Genomic DNA, 13,849 nt, shown 5'->3' with positions numbered 1-13,849 from the left:
GGTTGGTCAGTCATAAACTTAATGTTTTGAAGTCTTGAAAGTTTGTTAAAACAGGGATTCGCGGGGAAATGGTAAACAACAAAAACAGCTCCATGTTGTTTCAATCAGACTCAAATGTAGAATGTGCTGTGCTTTTTTTATACATACTTTTACCCATAGGCGCTTACCCAGATATGCGCTATTAACCAAGTTATAGCTCAGTGTGTGTCCATAATCTCCATGTCCATTAGCTGTCAATATGCTTTATGTAAACTACTTGTGGTTAAGCTCCGTTTTTGTAACTGATCGGGAGAAATGTGAATTATTCGTTGGATTTTAACTAATCGTGAGGCGAAGTAAGAATGTCAAAATGTTATTAAAAAGTTCAAAGTTATTATGTAAAGCTGAATTAAATAAAAAGTACCAATGAATAATTCACATTTCTCCCGATCAGTTACAAAAAGGAGCTTAATCTCAAGTAATTTACATAAAGCATATTGACAGCATATTGACAATTGTAATTTAAAGCTTAGTATTTTTCTTCGAAGCTGTAAATATGATTTATAGATTTTTTGTGTGTGTTCATCTTGTGTCCTTGTTTGTCATTTGTGCCTTGTTGTCCGTTTTTGTAACTGAAGACCTGGATCAATATAATATTCATTCCATTTTAATTGTTAAGTGAGAATATTATGTTTAAGTCATTATTTGTTCATAGAAATTCATTTTAAAAATGAAAAGGTGTGTTTCTAACCAAGGTGAACACGCTGAACGTTCATTATATTTTTATTAGGCCAAATGTTGAATATGTCAGTATGTTTCATGTGCATTTATTATGTCTATAGCTCCGTTTTTGTAACTGTGGAACTGAAAATAAATAAAAGGCATAAGTTTGTCACATCAATATTTACAGAATACAATATTTACAGAAGCTGTCAATAATGAATGAATAATGAATTTCTTATGTTTATAGCCTACTCCATTGTAACTTAAGATCCTGAGCAAGATGAATTGTTTGTAGTGAGTTTGATAAAATGTTTTAAAGCTTATGGCAATTAAAAATTAAAAACAAGTTAAAATGGCTAAGCCTTCTATACATATTTTTGATTCTTCATTTTCTTTCATGACATACTCCAATTCGTGTTAAACACACTAGACATTTTTATTCTGTGCATTTGTAGCACGTTTTGTGTGAAATCATATTTATTTTGTCCATCAAAAGTGTGCTGTCACTTTAAAGGGGTCATATATAAAATTTTCCTTTCTCTTTGGAGTGTTACAAGCTCTTGGTGAATATAGAAGATCTGTGATGTTGCAAAGACTAAAGTCTTAAATCCAAAGAGATATTCTTTATAAAAGCTGAGACTCGTACAAGGCTCCACAATATGTTAAGAGGCCTAATATTTCAGTCTCACGCTTGAGGCATTCGGCCAATCACAACACGTTGAATAGCTGGCCAATCACAGCACACCTCGCTTTTCAGAGAGATGGGCCTTATGAAAATTGACGAGTTTCAAAAGGCGGGGCATAGAGGAGAAACAATAATGTACAGTATGTGGAAAATAATGTTGTTGTTTTTTTAACCTTAAACCGCATAAACACATTTCATTTAAACCAAATACACAAAATAATGTTCTTTTTAGCAGTATCATATGACCCCTCTAATTGAGCGTGAGCGGTGCAGCAAAAATAGACCTACTGTGCGTTCCAAATGGGATATATCACCCTCCGAAGGCCACCCCAAAGTAAAAAAAATAAATTCATCAACACTCAATGGACATTCCAAACCGAAGTGCTCAAAACTGGCCACTTCAAAGGGCCCTTCGGAATGACGGATTTCGAATGGTACAACTGATGGACACTTCGGGCTCCCATTATCCTTTGCGCAGATTCTTTGCATGATGCATGTGGAACACACAACACTATTATACATTATTTATTTAACACACATACTTATTTACATTTCAGATTTGCATATACATAATTGTCTATATTATATATATTGTGTTTTTGCTTTTTTGTACATTGTCTATTTTGTATATTTTTATTTGATGTTTTTTTAATTATTATTATTATCTGTGTCCTGTCTTGTCACTGTCATTCTGTTGCATTGTGGAGCTTCTGTCACTAAAACAAATTCCTGGTTTGTGTGAACATAGCTGGCAATAAAGCTCGTTCTGATTCTAGTTCTGATGATGATGCATAGACAGTAAAAGAAATGGACACAGCGACCCCATTCGATTCAACGAAGACAAGTGAAGTCAATTAGAAGCATGCACTTACTGGGGGTCGAGCGTACTGCGCAGCCTCAAACTGAGCTTGATGAAGTAGATGTGAAGTGAGCAACCTGTCTGACAATTGTAAGTCTTCTAATAGCTGTGCCAAGAGAAATCTGAATCACCCACCGAATCTTGCAGAGACGAGCGTGAACAGGAGCAAATTTTGGTAAGTATTCTGATTAATTATTTTGTTATTTTGCATAATCACAATCCCCCCTTTTGCCTCATAGACAGTAAAAGATTGCCTGCGAGGTCCTCCTCCTGTCCATACGGTAATTTCTCTACTGTGCGACAGAGAGTCGCAGGTTATGATGCAATCGTTAGCCTATTTTTACAAAAACTGCTTCTAGAGGGCCATAACGTAAGATACAAGGTAATGGAGCATTTTTACATTTTCGTGTTTCTTTAGAAATAATGAATGGACAAATGGAGTCTTTAAACACCTCAGATGTAAAGTTATTCGCTGTCAAAGTGACGCCAAAATGAATGGGAGTCAATGGAATGCTAACAGCAGGTGGGGGTCCTTCAGATGAAGGTCTGAATTCATGGCAGCTTTCATTGGCCAAGGCCCATCCATGAGGCCGTTTGACCGACATGTCAGACAACCAATCACAGTTAGTTTCGTTCATTGTCACGTTTTGAGGCGTGGAAATGTCGCCACAATAACAGACCGGTGTGTAAAACTCTCTGACATTTTTTAAAGATTCTTCTACTTTTTGTCCCACATACTTTTGAAAATCCAGCGTTTAGTTGATCCTCATAAGCGCTCGTCGTCACAGTTGTAAATACTACAGCTTTCTTCTTTCATGAGGGGGTTTGGCGCCACAGTATCTTTGTTTCCAGGCGGAACATTAAAGGATGCAACACACACATCTCGTGGAAATCCTGTAGAATTCTGTCAGCATTCGACCTCCTGTAGTTTGTCTCCACGCCTCTAGAGGTCCCCTGTGTTGCTTTCTGCCTTAATTCTTCCTCGTTTACCCTTGTCAGCATTATGCAGGTCACCTGGTGCCTGTTTCTCTTAGAGTATTTTAAAGCAGTGTTTTTCCCTTTGCTCAACACTTGGTTTTTTGAGTCTTGGCTGCGTGCTACCTGCTTTGTTTTCCAAGTCTTTCCAAGTTACCTCAAAGTAAGGTGTCTTTATATTTGATTGCCTGTATGCTCTAGTTTTGGTTTCTCCCCCTCGTGGAGTTTTTATTTTCCCTTGTGGTTTTTTTTTTTCCTCTCCATTTTTTCTCTCATGTTACTTTATCCTCTGTCTGAGAAGAACTTTTGTTGGATTTTTGGTTCGCAAAGACTTTTTTTTTTTTTTTTTTTTTTTTTAATAAACCAACCTTGCCCGGAGTACTGGCTTGAGTATTTCGTTTGGGTCCAACATTACACCCTCTGTGGCCTAGTGGCAGATCTCTCAACCACCACACAGAGACCCGAGTTCTAGCCCGGCTCGTGACAGAATTCAACCAATCCGATGACGACTTCTTGTTTGTTTTTTTTGTTTCTTCTTGTTTTCAAAGTCATTTGATGCAATGGGTGGTTATTTACCCTTATGTTCTGTATACATTAGTATTTTCTTTTCTCTCCTTGTATTGTGTATTTGATTTGAACTATATTTCTTTGCCAGTGCTGAGATTTTTCCCTTTGGAACCTAGGGAGATCCACAACTTATCTTTGGGGTGCAATGGAACATGTTTGTATTTTCTTTGTTTTTTTCTTCTTCATGTGGTTGCAGTGGCGAGCACTAGAGTGTGAGGGAATGTTTGTTGGAGTGGTTTGGGATTCTCTTCCTGTGTGTGCTCTCAGTGACCCAGCTGTTGCCTTTGGTGTCTGTTGTGTTGTGTGTGTTTTCCCTATTGTAATTTCTTTTATTTGTTTTTTTTTTTTTTTTTTTTTCTTCTCTAGTTAATATAATATATTTCAAGATTTGTATTCTCATTTTGGGTACTTAAAAGATTGAATGAGGCATGAGGTAGTTGACTACCATTTATAAGTCAAGGTTGCGGTTTCTTTTTCCTTGATTTTTCTCTGCTTTACTGTTCTGTCACAAACGCAATGGCAACAACATCTCAGACTGACAGACATGAGTAAAATTAAACATATTTTCCAAGTTTTGAGCCATTCGTTAATGTTTTGTACACACAATATTGACCACAATAATATTGTTTCTAACTGTTGAGAGAGGGGCACTTTTGGTTCATTTTAGAAAAAGGGCAGGGACTTGAGCACCCAAAGTACCCTCCTCTTCTAGTGCCTGTTCAAAATATTTTGTTGATAAATTGGGACAGTTTAAGGAATGCATTATGTTAAATCAGCAAGTTTTTACTGCTAATTCATTAAATGTGGACATTGCCCTGGAGCTTTATAGGCTCTATAGCTCAGATATTTTATTATCAAAATAGATTTCTATTTCCTCTCCTAGGGAACTAACCTGGCAGGCAGTGGCATATATAAGTTGTGTCTGTCATCTGCTGGCATGTACCACCATTGAGGCAGTGGGATGGAAAGCAGGGCACGTAATACATCTCGCAGTGGAGGCCGGTAAAGCCAGGTTGGCAGTTACATCGATATGAGCCTGGGGTGTTCAGACACATGCCTTCGTTCTTGCACAGAGATGGGGAGAAGGCACACTCATCTGTGTCATTGAGACAACGGGGGCCATGGTAACCAGGAGGACAGGTACAAGAGAATTCACGATCGGGCAGGGCAGTGCAGATACCACCGTTGGCACATGGGCGGGACAGACATGGGTCCTCTTGCTCACAATGCTGACCTGAGAAGAAAATCATGAGCACGGTGCACATTCCTCCATTCACACAATATCCCTCAGTACACGTGTGTTGACAGTACTCACCTAAGAAACCAGGAGCACACCTAAAACACAGAAATGGGACAAATATTATTCAGGGTCTGTAAGAGAATCATTTAAGCTAATATGCCAAATAATAGAAAACAGGCTGTATGTGAATTAAAAAAAATTATTAACTAACTAATTAAACATAGCGGCCCCAAAGGGAGCACTGGCGAGCACCCTTTGAAAGCTAAAATGACGAATGGGACAACCTACAGTCTCGTGGACTTAACGGACTCGGGCAACTGAAAGACCGGAAGACCGCAAGTGCACGTGAAGTGTGCCATTTGGGACAGGGCCTACACTGTCTTTTGGGTCAAATACAAAAAATATATCACGTAAATATACAACTGGTCAAGTGCAAAGTGTGACTACTGGGATATGTCAGGAGTGGTGAACGTCTGTCCTTTTTAATTAGGGTTGGAGCTGAACTCTGCAGGGCTGCAGGTCTCCAGGACCGGAGTTCGCCACCCCTGGGATATGCCCTTTGGCTGTGTCTGAAACTGCGTACTCTCTTGAGGAGGTACTTATTTTGAAAAGTAATTAAATTGTGACAGCTAAAAAATCTGTTCTACATTGTAAGAATATGTGTAGTATGAACATAATCTTGACATACTACTTTGGTCATGCTGTCATTATTACATGACCTTCCAGCATTAGTTTCATCGCTTCACTGCCATTCACAAATTCCCTTCAGTGGCCTCATGGGATAGTAAAGTATCCATCGTATGCACACTTCAGAATCTTGCCGGTAGTAGTTAGGTCCTCTGGGTAGTTTTGGCCTATCCTTTTATAAGTACTGTGAATTTGGACATACTTTTCTTTTTTCACATACTCTTTCTCGCCTACTATATAATAGGGAAGTACGCAATTTCGGATGCAGCCTGTTTTCTTCTTCCTCGATTTTAAAGGGCTCCTAATATGCCCCTTTTTAACAAGATGTAATATTGGTCTTGGGTGTCTCCAGAATGTGTTGGTGAAGTTTCAGCTCAAAATACCCCACAGATAATTTATCTAATTTATCTGGAAAAACATCTGTCATTTTGGGGGCATGTCTAAAAAAAAAGAGTGTGTATAACTTTAAATGCAAATGAGCTGCATATTCCCACTCCCTCTTCAGAAGAGGGTGTAGTTTATATATCTCTGCTTTGCAGACCTACAGCAATAAACAGTCAGAAGAAGCAACATGACAGAGTGTGAGAACCAGTGTTCAGCCGTACTTATGGGAAGCCAAACAAACCAAAAGTGGGACGAAACAGCGCAATGTTCTAGAGCTCACGCAACGCTAATCTGTCTCAATGGACCGAGCTAACAACTCAACAGAACATCAGGATTGCTTATGAGACATTGTCAGTGGTGGACGAAGTACACAAATCAAGTACTTGAGTAAAAGTACAGATACGTATAATAAAATATTACTCCAGTAAAAGTAAAAGTACTCCTTTTTCAATTTTACTCGAGTGAAAGTAAAAAGTACTCATTTTTTTTATGTACTTAAGTAAAAAAGTACTGATAGATAGATTTATGTTGCAATTTTATATAGGCTACTTAATTTAATTTTATATTTTCACATATTTTTAATAATCCTACTGCTCAAAATACCTGGGATTTTCCCAAAATAACCACTATATGGAGTCAAGATATATTTGTGTTGTTGATATGGACTGCGTTGATGAGAGTGATGTAGTAATGTTCACTGTGAAGCTTCCACTGTGATGTACCTGAGAGAAAACAGATTTGACCATCTGAGTTTCACCAGTAAGAAAAAAACTGTTTTAATATTTGTTGTTTTGCAGAACATCCCAGTTATATATGACATGAGAATAAGGCCTGAAGTTAGGAAGAACATTTTAAGGAAAATATAATTATAATAATATTTTTTTCTTCTCAAACCTTTTCTGTGGTGTAAAGACACCCCTGGTCAAATGCCTCCAGAGGGCATCACTTCCCACTTTGATAATTACTGTAGTTACCATGTTCTGAACATCACATCCTTTATTTCCCCCCCAGATGTAATCTATCTAGATGGCTGAATAAAAATATTTGGACTTTATATCTAAAAATTACCTCAACTTAGCACCAGCAAGTTAGCTAGACAGTTAGCATGATCTAACAATATTTACTTATTTTCAGTATGGTTTTGAAAAACATTCATATCTGTCTACTCGGCTAGTTAATTCAAACAATATAAAAGTTTAACTGTTGATAAACAATATAAAAACAGACATCACATACGGCTAAATGTTTAGCATTTTAATAAAACTGTTGACATTACGTCAGTGGGGAATTTGAACATGCATGAGTTATTTAATCTGTGTTATTTTAATGTTTTGTTTTTTATATATTTTTTTTAACCTGAAACATGTGTCTTGATGTGTCTGCATTCAAGCATTTCAGTGGGCTTGAATAGATCACCCTTTACAGCAGATTTAGTTCACAAACAACTGACAATTTTGACCTAAATATGATTTTCAGTTTCAACAATTAATCCTAAAATTCAACATTATTAACTTACTTTTGGCAGCATCAGTCGCGCAATCGCGCGAACCACAAAAAGAATCAGTCTCCCAGTTCTGAAGGGAGTAACGATTGTAGTTAAGTAAAAAAATGTTGATCTTATGGTGGAGTAGTGAAGTGGCACTAAACGGTTCATATGAATCAGTGGGTTGTCATGCTCGAGAACATATCTGCAATCGAATCAATCTAATTCGTGAGCAGCATGAATGATTGTTTTTGTGCGATTTGCGAACCTATTTAAAAGGTTCCCATTTGAAAAGAAATCAGTTCGTTCTTGAATCAGACATCCTCTTCTGCGTGTCGGAGTCACATGATATAAGGAGTAAAAGATATGTTTGAGTGAAATGTAGTTTGAAGTAAAAAACATAATTTAATATTCACTATGAGTCTTATGGAACAATTTGGAATGTAGTGAAGTAAAAAATCCTAAAAGTTACTCAAATAAAACTACATTATTATTATCCAGAATAAGGTTTTTTAGGGGGGATAAATTGAAAGAACAGTACATATTATGTTTTTTACTTGAAAAATGTACTTAAGTACAGTAACGAAGTAAAGCTACTCCGTTACTGTCCACTACTGGACATTGTTGACTTTACAGCTGCTCGAGCGCAGAGAAAATAGAGGACAGCGTACAACCAAACGACTCACTGAGGGTGGAAACTATGGCAATGCAGCACTGTCGCTCAGTAAGCAGACGTGGTTGGGGCCTAAGGAATGGCATGTGTAGTGAGACTGATTTGGTTGATTTGGGGATTAAAAATAAGCAGTGTGTTGGAAACTCTTGGGTAATCTTTAGCATAATTCTTTATTGAGAATGCGCTGCATGGCGCTGTAGTCATCAAAAGTCTAACTAGTCAGTAATACATTGTAGTTTATATACATTTCAACGGCAAGGGACACTGGCATTTTCCCAGCCTTCATTCAAATGCACAGGTGCACAGTCTTAAAAAGACAAATGGCAAGGAAGAGCATTAAGACAAAAGGTCATTATCTCAGACACCTGGGCTTCCTGATTTGATCCTTTTTTACCTCAAAATGTAAAAAACAATGTACATAACGTTTTGAGTTTATATACTATTACATTGGAACCTAGATTTAACATTTTTTAAATTTTGTACTTCCACAATTCCCCCTTTGACAGTTCTAATAACTCTCACAAAATACAAATTTAGACACTTAAAAGTTCATTCTTGTAACCTGAGATCGTTACAGGCACATAGCACTTGCTCTGTGTTAACTGTCTGTAGTGAAGAACGACATGTTGACACAGAAACAAACATGCAGCTAGGGTCCATGTAGTTCTTATGGGTAATAATATTTCCTGGTTGGAACTGTAATTTCCCTGTGATGGGCATGGGTTAGTTGTTGAATTAAACACTTGATACTGTGGACACATAGATAGTACACCAGTAGGAAAAACAACAGCAGAATTGCGGTTTCCTTGATCCACAGCCAGGGTTTACCTAAAAGGTTTCCGAACCATGTAGAATTGTCGTCAGTCATCTGGTGTAATTTTACTGAAAGATCAAGAATGTCTTGTTGGATTTTGTTCAAGTTCTCTGTTGGATCCATTAACCTGGTGCAGCACTTAGGTCCGATAATGGTGCATGCTCCCCCTTGCGTTGCAAGAATGTAATCCAAGGCCACTCTGTTCTGTAAGATCATTATCTTGTGCGAAGCAAGAGTGTCTTAGATGTTACCCAGGGCCAAAGCCGTATCATTGGCTAGTTTCTGTACAGAATTCGATAAGCTTCTGACTTGACCAAGGGCCTGTATGACACCATAAAACGGGATTAATGCTCCAAGAATTCTTGACCACCATGTTTGTTCATAAGTGAGTCCTGGAATGCAGCCATCTTCTTTGTTCGCGGTAGGAGCTGAATTATATAGATGTGGAGATCTTGGGGTGGAGTGTGTATTGTCTCTGATAGCCGGTAGAACATAAACCAGGGTGCACCTGCCATTGAATTGGCTTGGTAGAATGTTGTAAACAGAGGTTCCACTTAACCAAAAGGTGCCAGTTGGTGGAGGAATCATACACCACTTATTTACTGTGAAGAGTTTCGGGAGAGATGGTGTGCTGTGGAGACACCCTTCTAAGTCCTTTTCCTCTCTCCCTGCTGATGGAGTAATGTCCACATGGGATTTGGTTATCATTTCGACCACAAAGCTGCAACGTTCATGAGGAATTTCACCCCATGGAGTCGAGGCTGGAGCATAATTTTCCACGCACCAAGAAAAAGCCATTGGCAAAAGTATCACTCTAACGGCTTGTTTCTGAATGACTTTATCATGACCCACTGACCTGGGATGATTGTGTCCCCCCTTCTGGTGGAGTCTGCCAACACGACTCAACTCTCTCTCTGGCACTCTGTACTGCCTTTGTGAGGTTTTCACAGTAAGTGATTAGGGCATCTGAGGCAATGTGTACATCAGCATTTCTAAGATCAATCACACCTGGCATCTGCATTGGGCGTCCTGTAATAATCTCATGAGGGCTCAGTCCTACTGATCTGATAGCTGATGCTCTCATACTACACTGTACCGCTGGCAGCGCCTCGACCCATGGTAATCCTTCCTGATGCATTTTGCTTAGCCTGGTTTTGATAGTTCTGTTTGCTCGTTCAACTTGTCCTGATGCTTGTGGCCTATAGGGGCAGTGAAGATTCCACTTAATTTTCAACATTTCAGACACTTCCTTGACTACCTGTCCTGTGAAGTGTGTACCTTGATCTGAGTCAGTGCAATCTGGTTATCCCCATCTGGGAATGAAATCAGCAACAAGACATTTAGCAGTATGTGCAGCTGTAGCATGTAGCTGTTGGATAAGCTTCTAGCAATCTAGAGAATTTGTCCAATACTACCAAAACATCAGTTTTTCCCTTACAAGGAGGCAATAATATGTAATCAACTTGCAGGTGATGAAATGGTCCTGGTGGAGCTGGAGTATGTGTTGCTACTGTAGCTGCTGCTGGCACATCACTATTTTTCTGACATGTAACACATCTCTTGACTGTTTCGGTAGCTACATTACTGAATTTTGGATTCCACCATTGATTTGAGAACTTGTGATTCATCGTTGCTGGACCACTGTGACCCAAATTGTGTATCTGTTGAGCCAAATATGGCAGCAGTGATTCAGGAGCGACATACTTCCCCTCTTTGGTCAAGCATCCAGATGAATCCACTGTGGCTCCTTTGTCTAACCATGTCCATGCTTCATAGAGAGGAACATTTTGTACAGATCAATAATTGATTTAGGAGGCAGAATTGTCTTCTGTGATGTACTTTCTGAACACACTTGAACAGTTGCATAGGAACAAGCCTGTTTAGCAGCTACATCAGCAAGAGCATTACGTTTAGCTTCCGTAGTATTAGTTGTGAGATGTGCTTTCACTTTGATCACCGCTAATTTCATTAAATATTTCACTAATCCAGCATGCTTAATGGGGGATCCAGCAGAAGTTAGAAACTGTCTACTTTGCCAAATGACACCAAAATCATGAACCACCCCAAAAGCATACCTGGAATCAGTGTAGATATTTGCAATCAATCCTGAAGCTAGCGTGCTTGCTCTAGTTAAGGCTACTAGTTCTGCAGCTTGAGCTAAAAAATGATCTGGAAGACGACCTGAAGCTACAACTTCAGTGGTGGAAGTTACTGCAGAATTTGCTCGTCTCTTACCCTCAATGACTTGAGCTGAACCATCAACAAACAACTCCAATTCTGCATTCTCTATGGGAGTTTCTGTTATTTCACCTTCATCCTCTAACAAAACTTCAGTCATTGCAGACATCATACATGAGGATGAGTTTGTTACTGGTGTGCGCCGTAAAACAATGGGGGGGGGGGGTTATGGTTTGCGGCACGATGTATGTTAAAATATATCGTGTATACACTCACTAAACAAAGAGTGACAGCTTTTTTAGTGGTAATGAGCACTCTTTGCAAGCTTTCTAGTCTATGATCCATTTAAAATGTAGAACTTTGTTTTTCAGCCACACACACGTTGCAAAGTATCGGGAATGACATCTGCATATTTATGTGGGATTCACTCTCGAAGTAGCAGTGATTGACACAATGATGACCAAAGCAATAGACGGGAGAAAATATGTGAAAATGGGCATTAAGACTAGAGCACCCTCACTAATTTTAGAAGCACCCTCAGTGATTATTTCTGGAACCTGGCTAATACACTTTTATTGCAAAACTATATACAAAAACAACAAAATACAAATGCACAATTGAGTAAATGCATATTTATAAGTTAAGCACTAAACTAAAATAACTAGGCTATTAATAAAATAAATAACTAGAGAAGGCTGACTATAATCAGCTTGCTTTCATTTAATGAGATAAGCCTATTCCTCATCTGAATTAGAAAAAAAAAGCGCTTCTAGTCTTCAGTGATGCAAGAACGTTTGAGCATACACGTAATCTCTGAGCAAAAGCAGAGCCAATTCATAAAAGAACAATGTATATTTAAAAGCACACATCCAGTTTTGTGTGAGTGAAGGAAATCCACTTGCGAGTGGAGATTCGTGCTCGCGCATTACATGGATCACGTAACATTATGCGCTCTCGATATCTGTCAGATATCACGCTAGAGGAAGAAAGAGGAGAAGAAAGCATCCCTAAGCAGCTACACATTCCAGGATCCGCCATTTACTAAAAACAAATGTCTATCGCAAGACATCTGGTGGGGGGGCACCTGGGGTGGCCAGCCAAATTTCAGGGGGGGCCGGTGCCACCCCTGGCCACCACGTAGAGACGCCTCTGGACGTAAACTGCCCCATTATCTTGCATTAAACATGCAGTCATAAAGCCTAAGTGTTCATGTACATAAAGCACAAAGGGTTTATTAGATTGTGCAATTCCTAATGCTGGTGCTTGACATAGTGCTCTCTTTAAATCATTGAAAGCATTGAGGTGAATTTCTTCGATACAAACAGTATCAGAATCTTTAACCTGGCCTTTCAACAAGTCATAGAGAAGCTGAGCAATTGAGGCATATTCTTCAATCCAAGGTCTACAGTAACCTGTTGTTCCTAAAAATGATCTGAGTGTTTTAATGGTAGTAGGTGGAGGTATGGCTTTGACTGAAGCAGCTCGATCCTGTGTAATAGATCTATTTCCTGCACCAGTTGTTTGACCCAGAAATGTGTCTTGGTTTTTAGCAATTTGAGCTTTGTGAAAGCTGCATTTGTGTCCTCTTTTCTGCAAATAGTCCAACAATGCCAAAGTTTGATGTACCTTGTGATCTGTATAGGCTATCAAAATATCATTGACATATTGAATCATAGTGGACTGCTTGACTGGACATTCTGGGTCACACAAATCACGTCTGACAGCCTGATGGTATAAGGTTGGGGAATTCTGAAATCCCTGGGGCAAACGTGTCCACTGATATTGTTCATAGTCGAGCGTAAAAGCTAACCATGTCTGGCTGTCAGAGATCAAGGGTACAGAAAAGAATCCATTAGACATATCGATTACAGAAAAAAACTTACAATCTAATGGTAAGCCATTACAAATTGTAGATGGATCTGACACTGGGGGGTGATTTTATCAATATGTTTATTGGCTGCTCTGTAGTCTATGGTGAGTCTCGATGTCCCATTAGATTTCTTGATGGGCCATATGGGTGAGTTACAGGGACTGTTTGTTTTAACTAGCACTCCTTGTTTCAGCAATTTTTCTACAATAGGTTTTATTCCCTGTATAGCTTTCTTACTGATAGGACATTGTTTGGTAACAGGAGGTGGAGTTCCTGTCTATTTGACTAGTTCTACACCTGTCAAAAACCCACAATCATCCTTGTCTTTAGCCCAAATTGGATGATTCTGTAAGAAAGCTTACTCAGGAGTTATTACATTATTGGTAGAAACTTGTGCTGAGAAAATTTTTTATGCTAGCAGATTCTGAGGACATGTCTAAACTTGTACTTGTCTGAGTAGATCCATGCCTAGAATTGCACCTGTATTTAATGGAGCACATAGCAATTTTGTAGTCAGAGTCTTCGGGCCTAATTGTACCTCTATGGATGGGGTTTCATACAAAACAGAATCTTCACCTATTACACCAGTTAAACAAAGTTTAGTTTTCTTGTACGGATGTTTAAACCTTCAGCCAATTTTATAGGAATTACTGTAATTTCTGTACCTGTATCAAGCAAAAAGTCAATCTCTTTCTTTTGTATGCTACCTTTCACAAAAATTGGGACTTCTAC

General features: G+C 38.8%; 1 protein-coding gene across 1 annotated transcript in view; it reads right to left on the bottom strand.

Moving 5' to 3' along the window:
* The window catches only part of LOC109094995 (neurogenic locus notch homolog protein 2-like), a 111,147-nt gene that overhangs the window by 94,888 nt on the left and 2,410 nt on the right, over positions 1-13,849 (bottom strand). The window contains exons 2-3 of the mRNA XM_042728891.1: positions 5,104-5,123; positions 4,681-5,022 (exon numbers count right to left, since the gene is read on the bottom strand). Of these exons, the coding sequence (XP_042584825.1) occupies positions 4,681-5,022; positions 5,104-5,123 (362 nt within the window). The remainder of the gene's footprint in view (positions 1-4,680; positions 5,023-5,103; positions 5,124-13,849) is intronic.

Source organism: Cyprinus carpio, chromosome B8 (assembly GCF_018340385.1).
Source record: "Cyprinus carpio isolate SPL01 chromosome B8, ASM1834038v1, whole genome shotgun sequence".
Classification (NCBI taxonomy): domain Eukaryota; kingdom Metazoa; phylum Chordata; class Actinopteri; order Cypriniformes; family Cyprinidae; genus Cyprinus; species Cyprinus carpio.
Note: the sequence above shows the minus strand (reverse complement) of the source record. Positions and strands in the feature narration are given on the sequence as shown.